This window comes from Schistocerca gregaria, chromosome X (genome assembly GCF_023897955.1).
Source record: "Schistocerca gregaria isolate iqSchGreg1 chromosome X, iqSchGreg1.2, whole genome shotgun sequence".
Taxonomy (NCBI): Eukaryota; Metazoa; Arthropoda; class Insecta; order Orthoptera; family Acrididae; genus Schistocerca; species Schistocerca gregaria.
In genome coordinates this window covers 25,159,298-25,177,909 of record NC_064931.1, presented here as the reverse complement: position 1 = coordinate 25,177,909, position 18,612 = coordinate 25,159,298, and the positions used below count along the sequence as shown (strand labels likewise).

General features: G+C 46.3%; 1 protein-coding gene across 1 annotated transcript in view; it reads left to right on the top strand.

Moving 5' to 3' along the window:
* Positions 1-1,518: 1,518 nt before the first annotated feature.
* Positions 1,519-18,612, top strand: part of LOC126299568 (uncharacterized protein CCDC198-like) — a gene marked incomplete at its 5' end in the record, with an annotated part of 82,192 nt that continues 65,098 nt past the window's right edge. The window contains 2 exons of the mRNA XM_049991567.1: positions 1,519-1,529; positions 1,569-1,642. Coding sequence (XP_049847524.1) covers positions 1,519-1,529; positions 1,569-1,642 — 85 coding nt within the window. The remainder of the gene's footprint in view (positions 1,530-1,568; positions 1,643-18,612) is intronic.

Here is an 18,612-nt window from a genome sequence, read left to right as displayed (position 1 = left end):
CGTCGCTGATTTTGCAGTGTCCAGAGGACGATCATCATTGACTGTGTCTTCATTGTATTTACTGTCTTTAAACAAAGGTGTCATTTCTATTCTTCCGATTGTGTATTTTCTTCAATTACTTTTTGTACTATACTGTAGCAGTTCTATGTACGGTCGAATTTTCGTCGAGCTATGTTGCTTTACCGTGATACGTAATGGGAAAGTCGCTTTCGTCCTTGAGTTTAACACAGGACTTCGAAAAGTTGTAGAACCAGGGGTACTCATCAGAATGTTTGATAGTTGACCTACTGCGCTGCCACACGTGTCCCAAACACACACCGAGGCGATATAAGTCACGGGATAACGATACGCACATTTGCAGATGGCGGTAGTATCACGAACACAAGGTGTAAAAGGGCAGTGCATTGCTGGAGCTGTTATTTTTACTTAGGTGATTCGTGAGGAAAGGTTTCCGACACGATTATGGCCACACGACGGGCATTAACAGACTGGTAGTTTGAGCTAGACGCATGGGACATTAGATTCCGGAAATCGTTACGGAATTCACTATTTCGAGGTCCGCAGTGTCAAGAGTGTGCTAAGAATACCAAACTCTAGGTATTATCTCTCACCACGGACAACGCAGTGCCCGACAGCTTTCACTTAACGATCGAGAGCAGCGGCGTTTCTGTAGACTTGTCAGTGCTAACAGACAAACAGCGCTGCGTGAAATAACCGCAAAAGTCAACGTGGGAGGTACGACGGACGTATCCGTTACGACAGTGCGGTGAAGTGCTGTATTAATAGACTACAGCAGCAGATGACAGACGCTAGTGTCACTTCGTGTTCCTAAACGACGATGTAATTGTTTTTGGTGACAATGCGCCATGTCAGCGGGCCGCAATTGTTCGCGACTGGTTTGAAGAAAGTTCCGGACACTTCGAGCGAATGAGTTGGCGACTCAGATTGGCCGATGTTAACCCCACTAAACATTCACGGGTCGGGTAGCGCACAAAATCCTGCACCGGCCACACTTTCGCCATTACGGATGGCTATAGAGGCAGCATGTCTCAAAACGTCTGCAGGGGACTTCTAAAGACTCGTCGAGTCAATCCCTTGTCGATAGGATGCAGTACGTCGGGCAAAAGCAGGTCCGACACGATATTAGGAGGTGCCGAACTATTTTCATCACTTAAGTGTAAGAGGAACAGGATTCCACTGATAACTACGTCGGCTCGCTGCTGGTGTCGAAAAATTTGTGCTTGCCCTAACACTGCATTACCGGTTGTTACATTTTGGTTGTGTGTAACGGCTCACGAATGAGCAGTAAGTGCCTGAGGGATTGTGATGCAGAGCCGAACATGGAGTGAGATGGGGTGCGGCGTGTCGCGGCGTACGACGGTGGTGGTGCCGGCCTCGGGGTCCGCGTCGGCGTCGCTGTCGGCGGCCGCGCTGGCGGTGACGGAGGCGTCGCAAGGCGGCGGCGGGGGTGGCGGGGGCGGCGGGGGCGACGGCGGGGGCGGCGGCCCCGAGGCGGGGCCACAGCTGGGGTCGCGCCGCCAGTCGACGCTGCAGCCGCTGCAGGCCGCCGACCCGCCGGCCGAGCTGCTGCGGGAGGCGCCGCCGCTCGCGCCGGACACGCCGCCGCCTAAGCCCGCCGTCGGTACGTAAGAAGGCGTGTATCTGTTCCTCATCCGCAAAACACCAGCCTTTACCTCCCACAGAGTCGGCAACAGTCGACAAGTTCCGCACTTGTTTCACATTCGAATGTGTTAACACCGTTTGCACGCAATACCCAAGCACGAGTTGGCTGCTGGATACCTCGTGAATATGCAATTTGTCGATTTTACCAAACACTGTAATAGAGGTCTCTGGAAATACTCCTTACAAATTTCTACGACTTATAGAGTCGAATTTGTACACAATATCCAGCCAGAGTGGCCGAGCTGTTCTAGGTGCTACAGTCTGGAACCGCGACACCGCTATGGTCGCAGGTTCGAATCCTGCCTCGGGCGTCAATGTGTGTGATGTCCTTAGGTTTAAGTAGTTTTACGTTCTAGGGGACTGATTCCCTCAGAGGTTAAGTCCCATAGTGCTCAGAGCCATTTGAACAAAAGTACACAAAACACACATCAAAAAAAGTTTTGCATTGAATAGAGATCAACATAAACATCATTTCCGCCCTTTTCATTGCTCGTGTCAACCACACATTGCATGGTGTACCACCTTACAGTGAGACCTTCAGAGCTGGCAGTCAAGATTGCTATACACACTGGTACCTCTAATACTCAGAAGCACGTCCTCTTGCGCTGATGCATGCCTGTATTCGTCGTGGCATATTATCCACAAGTTCATCTGGGCACTGTTTTTCCAGATTGTCCCACTTCTCAAAGGCGACTCGGCGTAGATCCCTCAGAGTGGTTGGTCGGTCACGTCGTCCAAAAACAGCCCGTTTTAATCTGTCCCAGGCATGTTCGATAGGGTTCATGTCTGGAGAACATGTTGGCTACACTAGTCGAGCGATGTCTTTATCCTGAAGAAAGTAATTCACAAGATGTGCAGACTGGGGGGACGAATTGTCGTCCACGAAGACGAATGCCGCGTCAGTATGCTGCAGATACGATTGTAATATCGGTCGGAAGATGGCATTCGTGTATCGCACAGCCGTTAGGGCGCCATCTACCGGCGGCGTACGTCGGCCCCGTATTATGCCATCTTAAAACAGCAGGGAACATACACCTTGCTGAACTCGTCGAACAGTGTGTCTAAGACGTTCAGCCTGACCGGGTTGCCTCCAAACGTGTCCCCGGCGATGGCTGGTAGAAGGCATATGCGACACTTATCAGTGAAGAGAACCTAATACCAATCCTTAGCAGTCCATTCGGCATATTGATGGTCCCATCTGTATTGTGCTGCATGGTGTCCTGGTTGCAAAAGATGGACCTCACCATGGACGTCACGAGTGAAGTTGCACATCATGCAGCATATTGTGCATAGTTTGATGTCTTGTCTTTTGTGAAAAAATCATTTTTCAACGTGTTGGCGTTGCTGTCAGGGTTCCTCTGAGCCATAATCCGTAGGTAGCAGTCATCCACTGCAGTAGTAGCCCTTGGGCGGTCTGAGCGAGGCATGTCATCAGCAGTTCTTGACTCTCTGTATCTTCTCCATGTCAAAACATCACCATTTTGGTTCACCCTGAAACGCCTGGACACTTCCCTTGTTGAGAGGGAGAAGTCGCAACAAGATCACTCTACATTGCTGCCACATGTATTGCGGCGATGATGTCATGCAAGATGACGTCGTGTACACTTGGCAACAGCGTATGATGTCATCCAATATGGATGGGGTGACGTCATTCAAGATGTCGGATTTTGTTGGTAAGTTTGAATTTTGGTGGGGAAGTGCCACTCCCCCAGGAAAAGGCGCGAAGTTCAAATACGAACAGGATAATGCACCACACCACAGTTATCTCTACTAAGCAAAGAAAATCGCTGGAAGAAAACTCACTTTGGCTACCTCGACTAACCTAAATCAACCGACCACGACTTCCTCTTATGAACTGGTGCCAGCTTTGAATTTTGTCGGTATACAAAGCTCACTTGGCATTTCGCTGCTAAGGTACAAAAATGCTGGAAAAGAAGGGACACTTGTACTAATTTCACTCGCTACCTCCTCCTAATGATTTGTGGGAAAAAGGACTTGTCTTTATTATCTAAACAATTTCATGCAGATGTGTTTGCCACTGGGTCCAGAGCCCAACTGCCTTAGCACACATCGCCAGCAGCAGAGGGCGCCCTCATGACATCAGGTGATGATGCAAGTGTCATAATCCAAGATGGCGTCACCCAGTGTGTTCACCACGAGGTCCAGAGCCCAACTGACTTAGTACATATCACCACCGCCAGAGGGCAATGTCGTGACGTCAGGTGATGACGCAAGTACCGTTATTCAAGATGGCGGCAGACGGTGAATTCACCACGTTGTATGGTTCATATTGCTGCCACCAGAGGGCGCAGTAGTGACATCAGATGATGACATTATGTGGTGGGGTAAATGGCGTGTGCCTCACGTGTAGGGCCAGCGGGCGCCGCAGATACTCTTATCGAAGTATGCCAGCGAACATAAGTGACATAAGTAACTGAACATAAGAGACACCTACATCGTGCATCTAATGTATCAGTTACCTAAGTACTTAATTCCAATTCAACTGTAATCATATTCCATAAATGAATGTAACATTCGGATATTCAATTATAAAATGAGAATTTTCACATTTTCCCACTAGGAGCGCAGTGTTCATTCATGACAAAGCACCCCCAACGCCTAGAATGCTGCACTCCTATTGGCTACTGCATTCGTAACGTGATTCTACGTCATAGAACCCAGATGGTGCTCTATAGAGGGAAAAGGCGCAAAAATGACACAGACTGCGCATGGCTGCTGGGGAGAGTAAGGAAGGAGTGAATCCTATTTATTTTTGAACATTTTGTTTAGGGATGGAGTACATTTATGACACTGATACAAAACACACGCTCTCACATGCTTGGGACCATCTCACACAGCCCACAGACCTGCAGACTACTTCTAAATAACGCTCTCCAGACACGCAAACAATTGACAAAATAATTCAATTACAAACTTGCAGACGACTCCTAAATAATCCAGCACACTGATGTGTAGGCACGCTCAGTACTTGAAAACTGTCCAAATAGTGCATGGCACAGCCTAGAGACCTGGTCAAAAAATATTGCAATGAACGCGCGCCAGCACCGTCCGCCAGCCCCGTTCACCCCGCGAAGTGACGTGGTCGGCAGCTGTCAAACTACACACAGGTGCTCTCAGGCATGAGACAGTCACATCCCATGACACCAGAGAAATTCCTATCGCAATACGTGGCCGCATAGACGCCGATGATGACACAGTCGGATGGGAGCGAAGACTTATTTACAGAGCGTGGACGCTCCGAGCAGAGCCGCATGGACGTGTGGTCGACACGGCTGACGTGAAAGCTGCTTCTACACTCCTGGAAATGGAAAAAAGAACACATTGACACCGGTGTGTCAGACCCACCATACTTGCTCCGGACACTGCGAGAGGGCTGTACAAGCAATGATCACACTCACGGCACAGCGGACACACCAGCAACCGCGGTGTTGGCCGTCGAATGGCGCTACCTGCGCAGCATTTGTGCACCGCCGACGTCAGTGTCAGCCAGTTTGCCGTGGCATACGGAGCTCCATCGCAGTCTTTAACATTGGTAGCATGCCGCGACAGCGTGGACGTGAACCGTATGTGCAGTTGACGGACTTTGAGCGAGGGCGTATAGTGCTCATGCGGGAGGCCGGGTGGACGTACCGCCGAATTGCTCAACACGTGGGCCGTGAGGTCTCCACAGTACATTGATGTTGTCGCCAGTGGTCGGCGGAAGGTGCACGTGCCCGTCGACCTGGGACCGGACCGCAGCGACGCACGGATGCACGTCAAGACCGTAAGATCCTACGCAGTGCCTACCTGTGCCTGTCAGTGTGATCATGTGATGTATCTGACCCCAGGAATGTGTCAATAAAGTTTCCCCTTCCTGGGACAATGAATTCACGGTGTTCTTATTTCAATTTCCAGGAGTGTATTTTCGAGTATACATTTACTGTTATATACCGATGTCACAGAACTCCAAGGCGCAGGCCCCATACGCGAGACACCGCATGCCAGCACTTGTCTTTACCGCTGATGATTGAATAGCGCAGCGTGCTCTGCCCCTAACGGAACATACGAGATGCGTACCCACCCCAACGTCACTGACACCTCGCTGCAAAACGTCCGTGTGGCGACTCGCCATCTAAAACGTTCCCAATGTTATTCTTACGTCACATTGCTTTGTAAAAAAATATCAGCCATGTCGACCTCTCGGGAATTGTATAGTGTCCCAGAAATATTTAACGCTTGCTTTCTAGATGTCTGAGCTTGCATGCACAAAAATTCTTATTCTAACGAAACCTGTTTACTAAAATAGCGCCTAATGCAGTCTCTCTCGCAGGTCTAACGTCGTACTCAGTCCATCACGTGTTAACCTTCGTGCTTCAAACATACGCAAACGTTCCCTCCGCTATAAAGAGGCTCCTATATCCCAGTACAAACGATGTCAATGAATCGAGCATTCTGGTTGGTTGTTATCGAATTTACCCGCCGAAATACTGATACCGCCAATATCGAAGTACTGTTCACCTTTTTTTTCCTTCTGTAGAAGATACTTTCAGCGGTTATTTTACACGGATCGTCATATTGCACTGACAACATACATATCGTCAAATACGGAAAGACTCTTACGATAGGACACACTCATCCTCTCTAGTCATGCCATAACATAAACCATAGTAACTTTACAATGCAATATATAGAAATTTTACAAAACGTAATTCACACTAACGTTACAATACAATATATAAACATTTTACACAACAGTACAGCTATCTTTTATAACTGGACAGGACCCTAAAAAGTTATCGTATGCATACACTCACACCGGCTATATGTCACTATGCTCCCCAGTCCTAGGGAAGCGCCGTTTCCACCGACAACTAAACCTCGCAATGTCTCATACTTACCGTCAAATACGGAAAGAGTCTTACTCAACTCCACTGTTCTCCCACTGAGGAAAGGAGCTTGAATATTGAAATACAATGGCTACGAGATAGAATGAAATCCAAGTGGTGTATTTCAAGGGAAGACTTTCACATACATTAATGTACATAAACGTGTACTAACGTGCACTCGTTTTTCCTCGGCACAAACGCGTTACTGCTCCTGCTTCCTTGCTTGCTCGCTTTTTTCTGCACACATCTCCGTGTTGTCGGCATAATATTATACCATTTTCGTGGTACGTCTCAATATCAAGCATTAGACAGCATCCTACCGATTGCTAGCGCAACCTAATTCCCAACATATGGACTCTAAATAATATCTATACAACCCCAAACCTTAGCGAGGTGCAGCGTGCTGTAAAAGACTGAGTAACTAGAAACAAATAGAGGAAACTATTATTTACACTCTGGAATACCGATGTCGATGATATAACAGATCCCAAATCAGCCCTATAAATTACAAGCCAACTAAGACCTTTCCCATGTCTGGAGAACAGCAAACGTGTCTTCCACACACCACAATCGATCTCCTCTCAACTAAATAAAGGTGCTAAATTTGCAGAAGTAGTCAACCGAACAATTTTCATGGTAGGGAATAAAGGTCCAGCGCAAACGCACCATCTTCTCCAATTTACACTTGATCACGAAAGCCGCCCAATACATACCAAGTATTAGTTCACTGGTCTGTCATGTAGAGAACTGCGGAGTTAACTCAGATACATTCCTACACTCCAACAGGCCTATGCATTCGGACAGGGGCTTTCGCTAACGGGAAACGTGAATCATTACTACCACAGGCCACGCATACGTGGAATAATTCTAGAAAACCGGTCAAATATATCTTTTATCGTTATAATTACAATTAAATGTTACGATCGCGGTCTCAATTGAATGGCATTCGACAATGAGTGAAGTATCAGAAATACACCATGCTGTCGGCAGTGGCTTTGGAAATGGAAATATCTGTACCTTCCTTACGACTGGACATACTCTTCACCTTGCTATCACAGCACTCCACGTCAAACTCATGCCCTCCTTACGACTGTACATAGTCATTTCCTTCCCACAAACACATACTTTATAAAACCTCTTGTTCAAATGCGAACATATGACGCATCCCTTAGTACTAACTATAAAACTCCGTCAATAACTGATTGCCTACGATACGAAATAATACTGAACGAAAATCAACGATGGGTGTGAATGTCTCTTAGGTTTTTCTTGCGAGTCCTACCATCGTGTGCTAGAAAGGGAGACCTAATCAGCTAGCTGTAAAAAAAAAAAAAAAATGAAACGATCGCACCAACTACTGCATGTTACTGTCATAAGCGGTCTTGGTTCTAGAGGTGCACACAAGTATCCATGTTAAAAGCTATACCCGCTTTACAAATCGAGGTACGACATGACCTCTGAATGAGGTCGTATTTTTTTTCGCACAAATACCATGACGGTGATCGTAGAAATGCGTATTATCCGTCCACGATGCAACCTCGTCATAAAATCACTCAACTTTGAAAGTGATTCGGCTAAGGAACGTGGTATGTAAGTGGTATTTGCGACTCCCTCACGCCATCGCAACTAGATAATTCTATAGTATTTCTATTGCATTCTGTCTCGACACCATATTAGAGGTATTGCGATATATCCAGTGGGCTATAGGCGATGACTGTTTGAGAAGGAACACCAACAGTAGTAGTAGATGATGTGCCGATTGAGCTCGTAAGAAGAAAAATGTGTTATGCTATCCGCTAGAAATGATGTCGGGCATTTGGAAACTGCTCTTTCCATTCAAGAACATGCCTGCATTGGATCATATGGACAATTCCTTTCATGATTACAACGACTACTCAATCATATTTGTAGCACTCCCATATCTCGAAACGAGTCACCTTTCCCAAACCTAGCTGCTACAGTAAAATTTCAGCTTGGTTTTAGCCAGCCCCTATGCTTCTTGCAACTGCTTCTATTTCCACAGCTTTCCGCATGTGATGGTTCCAATTTAAGTCGGAAGTGAGCAGAAGTCGGAGAAAGACATGCCCACCACCTTCGGCAACCAGTGTAGAAACAGAACGACCTGAGTTAGCGCAACAGGACAGTGTTTTGACCATTCGGCGAAAATGCGCGCAATGTTGTACGTCCCCAAACTACATACATGTACTACAGATCCACGTCCATTCAAATCAATCAGCCCAACATGCTATCATCGTTATTCTGTACCTCCAACACAGAAAAATTACGAACTATAAAACATTATCCCATTTAGAAGTCAATTAGGCACCGATGCTGGCACAATGACACATAGCTGCAGTGCGGTCCAGCGCGGAGGAAGCGATTTCACAGTACTCCCCGACGCATAGCTGCGGTGGGGCTTCAGCACAGAGAAAGAGATTTTGCAATGTTTCCCCAGAATAGCGAAGTGTGCAGCCATCCAAGCATTCCTAACTGTTTACCAAGTTCCTTACCTCAAACTGCTACCGCTACTGCCGCCTATTAAATTTACAGGCACCACAGAGGCCACTTCAAAGTTTGACCATCTATAGTCTAGGCGAATGATCGTATCCCTCTGACTATACTAAATTGCTCTGGTCCTGTTTAAAACAATGTTTTCTAACATGCTTTTGTACAATGCCAAACACGTCGTTTCCTTCTGCCATGACTTCGAGGCCTGTGCAAGGTTCTAAACTAACATTAAGAAGTTCTGATCGACGGGCTTTCGCAGGAAACTAGACTTTGCACCTTGTAAATCATATTCTTACGGCGGATAGCATAACCCTGGATGATTTAAATAAACGACAGTTACAACATAAGCAAACTGCAAAAGTCTTACGGCGTGGGCGTAGGTCTCCAAACTACAGTCCTAAAGGCATTCACAAGCCTTAAATTTAGACTCGCCTCTCACACTGATGGAATAGCTAACGACTCTGGGCTACCTTTCGACTGATTTCTCATATTTCACTCATGTACGTGATCACTGTTTCACTGCTAGCAACCCCCATAAGTTGCTTTCCATCCAAGAAAACTTGTTCCCCAACTCAAACAAGCCATATCAGTTAAACATTATGTGGTAATGAGTGCACAGATGTGATCAAAAAGTCACCATCGATGTACTCTAATAATAAACATCACAGTTGATAGCGTGAAGAATTTTACAGTAACTTCAACACCGGCCAATGATCTGACAGCAAGTTTCCCCAATTTCAGTACCGTAGTTAAACTACCCACTCTCGACTTTGCGAACATCATTGCGAATATGGATAAATGACTGTGCAGTACTCCCATTCAGTGTTAATTCTGAAACAAATAAATCATCAAAGTATACCAGACAGCGCTCCACATATTTCTATCACCTCGAACATAGTGTTTAATTTTACGATCTATCTCTATGCGTATGAGAGTCACAGAGTATTCTCGCTGTCTTAGGGTAAAATTAGAGAGTGAAAGACCCTCCTCACACTGGCTTAGACCAACCAGCCCTGATGCACCGTTAGTGAATTAACCTGCAACCGAGCAGAAGCAGACCGCTACACTCGACCTCTCTTAAATGAATGGAGCTTTCTGAGTCCTCACCTATCTCGAGATGCCTCCATGTCAAGGAGCTTAGCACTCCTTATCGATTTATAGTAACAGATTTCAAAGTGCCATCATGTAATAGCAGACAGATAAGAAAAACAAGAAAAGAATGATTTTTATAGGACACGGAGCTCCAGACGGATGGAGTTCGACGCATTTTTATGTAAATCAATAAAGCTGTCAACTCTAAAGTACTGCTCTGGAGTCTAGGATCAGCACCTGGAAGGTATTGGTAAGAGAGAACATAAACACAAGCACTACTAAGGCTACAATGTTCTGCACTTAAAACGTATGGAATGTAGCGCTGTTAATATTTCTTTGTGAGAAATATAGTTCAAGTGCATGACATACATCCTCCTTCCCGGTTTCTCAATAAATGTTATCGAACCGTAAAACACTTGCTCTTCGTGATACAAGCACAATATAGCTTTCCGGAAATGTATAGTGTCCACTGTTCACATTAGATCACCGTTCAGAAATTACACAATGCCTTCATCAGGCCTATATAAAATGATCGTTACTGGGGGGGGGGGATACATCCTACAAGGAAACAGATAGACGCATAGCAGAAGTGTCCGACATTTGAAAATTGCAAGTCATTCCATCACTAACTCTGTAAATAGCACATCTGTCGGGCAAATGTGTACACATGGATTTCAGCGCCTCACAAGCTCCTATCACTAACTTAGTTATGACGCTGAAGTCTCGATTTTACAACCAAGATGCAATAGGGAGGACCGCATAAATCACATTCTGTTGTATCCACGGATCCAACCAACCAACCAGCCAACCAACTCGCGCACGCGCGCCCTGACCGTGACATCGCTGGCCACAGTTCCTGTCGCGGCCGTCGGCGTCGCTGGGTGTTACCGCCGACGGAAGAGGTCGCGCCATGGCTGAGCTCGGGTCCGCAGCGCCCTCTGCCTTTTGCATATAATGAGGAGCGCTGGCCCCGACACGAACAGTCTATTGTCGATTGTGTGTTGCTAGCCTTTCGTGGAGTTTATAGCATAGCCATTACAGTGTGATATTTGCTATTGTATCCGACTAGGCTCACTACACGGATTACTCTTGGATATTACTCGGACTTGTATTGCTGGTACACGTTTCGTCAGAAATAAAGATAGGTTATCTCTTCATTCTAGCTGGCGCAATTTTCGTCATTAATTATTTTCGGCCAATAGACATAGCTACGTCCTGGTCACTACCCACGCTTTACACAATTTGTGGTGGCTGCTCCAAAGTACCGCCGAAAACATTGGGTTTGGGAGCCGTCACAAAAGAGTCCGTTTAGAGGAATGTGTCAAGACTATCTGTGGCGCCCGTGGGCTCTATTCGCCGTTTAGACGTGTGAGAGAGAAAGCACTGCAGCATCTGTCTCTCTCTCTGTCTCAGCGCTTGACTACAGGAGTGATGTGCGTTTGACGTACTGCAATTGACGATCTTGGATTACGTAATGGGATCGTGCAGTGGCTGTGTCCTAGAGCACATGGCGAACAAAATGTATGCAGCCATCTTGAATAACAGTACTTGCGTCATCAGCTGACATCACGACACCACCCTCTGGTGGCGGCAATATGAACTAGATCACGTGGAAAATACACTGGCTGCAGCAATCGTGAATAACAGTACTTGCGTCAACATCTGACGTCACGGTAGCGCCCTCTAGCGGCGCCGAAATGTTCTAGGTCAGTTGAACTCTGGACCTCGTGGTGGACGCACTGGGTGCCTCCATCTTGGATTACGGTACTTGCGTCATCACCTGACGTCATGAGGGCGCCCTCTGCTGGTGGCGAAATGTGCTAAGCCAGTTCGAGTCCAGACCCAGTGGCAAACACCTGCATAAAATTGGTTAAATAGTAAAGGCAGGTCCTTTTTTCCCACGAATCCCTATGAGGAGGTGGTGATCGGGCGACTGAGGTTATTACAAGTGTCCATTTTCTTACCTTAGCACCGAAACCCCAAGTGGGCTTTGTTTACCGCCAAAATTCAAACTTGGTGCCAGTTCATAGGACGGGTTACTTAGGTTAGTGGAGGTAGGTTAAGTGAGATATCTTCCCACAATTTTTTTTCGCTTAGTAGAGATAACAGTGGCGTGGTGCATTATCCTCTTGGAATTTGAACTTCCCGCCATTTTTCTAGGGGAGGGCGGGGGGGTGTGGCACTTTTCTGCCAAAATACAAACTTCCCGCCAAAATCCGCCATCTTGGATAATGGTAATGGCGTCATGGCCAGTTCGAGTCCAGACCCAGTGGCAAACACCTGCAAAAAACACGTCTTGGCCGCCATCTTGGATGACGTCATTCTCTGTTGCCAAGTCTACATGACGCCATCTTGGATAACGTCATCGCCGCCATCTTGGATACATCTGGCAACAATGCAGAGCGATCTCATAGCACCCCTGTTGCAATACTGCCTTCCTGGCACAAAGTAACAGTGTGGACATTGTCGAACCGCGGCATTGACCGTCTAGGCATGGTTGAACTACAGACAACACTAGCCGTGTACCTCCTGCCTGGTGGAATGACTGGAACAGATCGGCTGTCGGACCGCCTCCGTCTAATAGGAGCTGCTTATACATGGTTGTTTACCTCTTTGGGCGGGTTTAGTGACATCCCTGAACAGTCAAAGGGACTGTGTCTGTGATACAATATCCACAGTCAACCTCTGTCTTCAGGAGTTCTGTCAGCTGGGGTGATGCAAAACGTTATTTGATGTGTGTATTTTGAACAGGACTCCACGGCCGGAAACCTACTGTTTCCATGCTACAGCCGTTCGAAGCCATGTCTGCTGGGTAGGTATGCAACAGAGTACTCATGGTGGCATGTGGTTACGTTGGACCGGTTGTTGTCATTTGACGTCTGTCTTACCTCTCTGACCTGGTTCGAGGCTCATTCCCGTGTCTGTGAGTGTTAGAGGAACGTGGTTGATGACACGTTTGCAGAATAAACAGACACGATCCTTCTGAATTGCAAAGCTCACGCTAATGGAAGGGCTGCTCGTCGTCTTTATTGAGATCGTCATCCATAACCTCCGACGCCATTGCATACCCTTTTCGGCACAATTGCACATCATCTTTGAGAAAGGGTACCTTCACCGGCATCAGGTGTGACTCTGCTGCTCCGAGAAGATGCCACGCACCAGAAATGGAAGAGACCGTACTGCAACACGTGGAGGAAAACGCGTCAACGAGCACACGAACAATTTATTTGGCTGTTAGTGAGTGAAACTGCAAAACAAGTGCTGTACTGGGTGACGCATAGTATATTACTTGTAAAAGTTGTCGCATTACCTACATGTTTTCAAATGGTTGTAACACGGGAACGATAAGATTCTGGAGATGCTTTCTAATTCATAGTATTATCTACTCATTTACGAGCCATTGGAGTTCGTAACGGGAATTTCCGAACGCCCTGTGTATTCCAAAATTAAATCCCACACTTCAGTGCGCTGATTAAAACTTCATAGGAGAGTCATACTGTATGCACGAACGGGTGTCCAACACTGAACGTTTCCATTTTGAGAATAAATGGTCTACCGACTGAGCTAACCTGGCACGACTTATATCCCTGCTTTTGTACATTCACTTTCGCTGGTACTCCTCTCCTGCTTTCTAAACTTCTCAGACTACCTCCTACATATGAAACTTTTCAGCAGATTCCCGTGAAAGGTAAAGGTCTCGAATTCGAGTCTCAGTCCGGCACATATTTTTAATGTGCCAGGAAGTTTCATATCAGCGCACACTTCCCTATAGAGTGAAAATTTCATTCTGGAAACATCTCCCAGACTGTGGCTAAGCCATATCTCCTTTATTCGAGGAATGCTAGTTCTGCAAGGTGTAAATCTACATCTACATCTACATGACTACTCTGCAATTCACATTTAAGTGCTTGGCAGAGGGTTCATCGAACCACAATCATACTATCTCTCTACCATTCCACTCCCGGGAAAAACCAACACCAAAACCTTTCTGTTCGAGCTCTGATTTCTCTTATTTTATTTTGATGATCATTCCTACCTATGTAGGTTGGGCTCAACAAAATATTTTCGCATTCGGAAGAGAAAGTTGGTGACTGAAATTTTGTAAATAGATCTCCCCGAAACGATAAACGTCTTTGCTGTAATGACTTCCACCCCAACTCGCGTATCATATCTGCCACACCCTATTACGTGATAATCCAAAACGAGCTGCCCTTTTTTGCACCCTTTCGATGTCCTCCGTCAATCCCACCTGGTAAGGAACCCACACCGCGCAGCAATGTTCTAAGAGAGGACGAACGAGTGTAATGTAAGCTGTCTCTTTAGTGGACTTGTTGCATCTTCTAAGTGTCCTGGCAATGAAACGCAACCTTTGGCTCGCCTACCCCACAATATTATCTATGTGGTCTTTCCAACTGAAGTTGTTCGTAATTTTAACACATGTACATGCACATGTACATATACATGAGAGCTTGTGTGATGTTTGGAAGGTAGGAGACGAGGAACTGCGGAATTGCGGCTGTGAAGACGGGTCGGGAGTCAGGGTTGAGTAGCTCGGTTGGTAGAGCACTTGCCCGAGGAAGGAAAAGGTCTCGAGCTCAAGTCTCGCTACGGCACACAGTTTTATCTGCCAGGAAGTTTCATATCAGCGCAGACTCCGCAGCAGAGAATAAACTTCATTCTGGGTTTTCTGGATAGCCCAGTAGGCAGATGAAATGAAATGAAATGTCGTGTGACGACGGACTCCCGTCGGGTAGACCGTTCGCCTGGTGCAAGTCTTTCGATTTGACGCCACTTCGGCGACTTGCGCGTCGATGGGGATGAAATGATGATGATTAGGACAACACAACACCCAGTCCCTGAGCGGAGAAAATCTCCGACCCAGCCGGGAATCGAACCCGGGCCCTTTGGATTGACAGTCTGTCGCGCTGACCACTCAGCTACCGGGGGCGGACAATAGGCAGATGATTCTCCCGCTTATGACAAATGTTCAGGGTCGAGTCCCGGTCCGTCACACAGTTTTCATGTGCAGGAAATTTGTAAAATCTTGTCTGAAAAAAAATTATCTTCATAATAATTTTTGACTTGTGTCTGAGATTCCTGTGAGGAAAGTTAAGAACAGGAAGTGCACCAGATCTACATCTACATCAACATAAACTCTCCGCGTGGTGTGGGTACCCGTGCCACAAACAGTCGTTTCCTTTCCTGGTCCACTCGAAAACAGGTGGAGTGAAAAACGACTGTCTGTATACCTCCGTAAGTGCCCTAACATCTCGTATCTTACCTTCGTGGCCCATTCGTGCAGTGTGCGTCGGAGGCAGTAGAACCGTTCTGCAGTCAGCTCCAAATGCTGATTTCCTAAATTTTCTCAGTAGTGTTTCTGGAAACGAATATCACCTTCCCTCCCGTGATTCTCATTTGAGTTCCCGAGGCATGTCCGTAACACTTGTGTGTTGTTCGAACCTATCAGTATCAAATCTAGCAGCTCGCCTCTCAATTGCTTCGACGCCTTGCCTTAAATCGAACTCGTACGGATCCAAAACACGCGAGCAGTACTCAAGAACAGGTCGGACTAGCATCCTATATGTGGTCTCCTTTACAGGTGAATCACACTTACCTAGAATTCTCCCAGTAAACTGAAGTCGAGTATTGGCCTTCCCTACCACAATCCTCGTTCCATCGTTATATTTCATATCGCTTTGTAACGTTACGCCCAAATATTTAAACTACGTGATTATGTCAAGCAGGAGGCTAATAATGCTGTCTCTGAACATTACGCGTTTGTTTTTTTCTATTCATCGCATTAACTTACACGTTTCTACATTTAGAGTTAGCATCCTCCTGCAGTGTTCGACACATTATCGCACACCACAGCATCAGCCTTGGTCTCCTAGCACTAGACCCCGGCCTGGAACGTTCCGGATTCAGCGCCGGACGGGCGCCATGATTTTTTCCTCTTCCCATTCCCTCCACGACGCGCTAAGGTCCCCTCAGCCTTCTGTGAAAGTGAGTACCGGAATCTTTGGGGGGAAGGGGGGGGGGGGGTAAGAATCGTGTAGGCCGAGAGGCTCGCCACTCCTCCCCTCCGACCACCGTGGCGAATAGAAAGACTGCTCTCTACCTGCAGTCAAGCTTGCGCCACAGCCTTCAGCCTTTAATGTGCCAGAATAATCTGTCTGGACGTATCAGTCACAAAACTCCTTGTTGGTGAAATGCTGGATGCTATGTTCTTACTCAGTTCAAAGGTCGTGGCTCTTACAACAAATGTCACAATAACGACATGGCAATACTGAATGCTTTTCTGGTTAAATACATCTGACAAAAAATGAGCCTTATAAATTAGTGGATGATATTCACGACGGCAACCAGTGACACAGCTGGGTACATAAGGCGTGTGAAATAGATTTTTAAATACGAGCGTTGGACATCGTTAGTTAAATATGATTACTGTTTTGTGCCCTGTAGACACTCCGATATTGACACTGGGCCTTTCTGAAGTTGCTAGGTGTTCTCCAGTAGAAAGTAATGTAGATTTCCAGAAGATGTATGAATTGTAAAAAGTGCATGCCTTTGGCCGCCTCAGGTTCAGGACTGACGATGGAGAGGGAGGTCTTCTCTAGCAGCGCTACACCATTCACTGTTTCACTTCAACTCACGTAACCAACACTATTCAAATCAGATTTCTATGACTCAAGAGGACCCCACTCTGTATTGTGTGAAGTCTACCAGGATTTCATTGTTTCCAATAAACTCGGACCTACCTGGATTCAGTAATAAGAATGATAATATAGGGGTGAACTTCGAACTGTATCTTCGTGAAACTTGCTGATTCCTCGTTAGCCGCATTTAGTCATCTCGTTGTCTCTATAGAGCTGTACGATTGGTGGTTGGGGGAGGGGGGTTAAGGAGAGGATGCTGGTTGGTGGCCCGTACCCTCGTTCTATAACACATACTGCACGCAATTATTAACTGGGTTCTTTATTCATAAACAGAGAGCTACTTAACTTAAGATTCTATGTGTTGTGGTACAAGCTCTCCTATGTAGTCCACTTTAGCTTCACTCCTGTTGAAGTACAAAGTTCGCTATGAACACTGTTATGTTCACTATGTGCTGCCTGTCTCTAAGCTGGAGGTTGACTGTGACTCCGTCTCAGTGAGAGGCTGGAACTCGCACGGCATACAGACTAGAACTGACCCATTGGTATCTAAATACTGGCTGCCGGAGGGCGTTGGCGGCTCTTTTCCAGCGTGACTGTCATTTGCCTCCATCGGTACTATCGTAAGCTCTATGCCACCAGCGTATGCCAACACATATCTGAATGTCAAAACGATAGAAGTTGAAAAATGAATTAAAATTTGTGTCACAGCTAGAAGATTTAATTCATTTCTTCAGTTTCTATTATTATCGTAGATAAAGTTTTGACTCATATGTTTCACGGAAAATTGAATTACATCTGTTGTATGTCAAAAGTTTTAGAGACTGAAAGATAGATTGCAGCTCTTTTCCACCAGATGCATAACTCTGTTGTGTGTCCCTTCGATACTACCCCATAAATTTCAGCAAGGTGCTGCCGACCTTAAGGCGTCTACTGTGTGGAATGGACTAAGCGAACATGCAATACGCATCCGACAAAAATGGTTCAAATGGCCCTGAGCACTATGGGGCTCAACATCTGAGGTCATCAGTCCCCCAGAACTTAGAACTACTTAAACCTAACTAACCTAAGGACATCGCACACATCCATGCCCGAGGCAGGCTTCGAACCTGCGACCGTAGCGGTCGCGTAGTTCTAGACTGAAGCGCCTAGAACCGCTCGGCCACACCGGCCGGCCTCATTCGACACGCAGTTATAAATAAAAATTTGCCTATTTCACTTATTCGTCAGCGTAACAGGTGTTTTCAAGTAAGCTCATGGGATGGTCACCTTGCATGTTGCCGTTAATATAGGATGGCTAGAATAAACCTGGCAGAAGAAATGTTTATTACGTTTAGTGGCAACGAAATTTATACCGCAAGGAGAACATTAGAAAAATACCCGAAACGAGTACGAACTCTTGAGAACGCTAATATAGTGGAAGACAGAGCACAGAAAGGTACGGCATAATATCAATACGAGTTACTGTGCAAGTCGAAATAGAAAGATCGTCGCGCCAGTAGATAATCAAAACGACCAATGTTTTAATCCTGATAAGCTTTTTGCTATAGTTATCAGTTAAAGCTGTCTGACCATCTGAATGTTCTGTAGGTAATTTCTGAATGAGATGGGATCCGGGCATGAGAATTCTCAGCTTTTCATTTCTTAAAATGACGTCTGGTTCGACCAGTTCAAGCAAGTGAACTCGAGTCATTATACCATTGAAAAATGTTTGTATTGTTGTCAAGTGCGACCTTTATTTTACCCGTTATTTTAAGTAAACCGGAAAGTGGAATTGGGGGGGGGGGGGG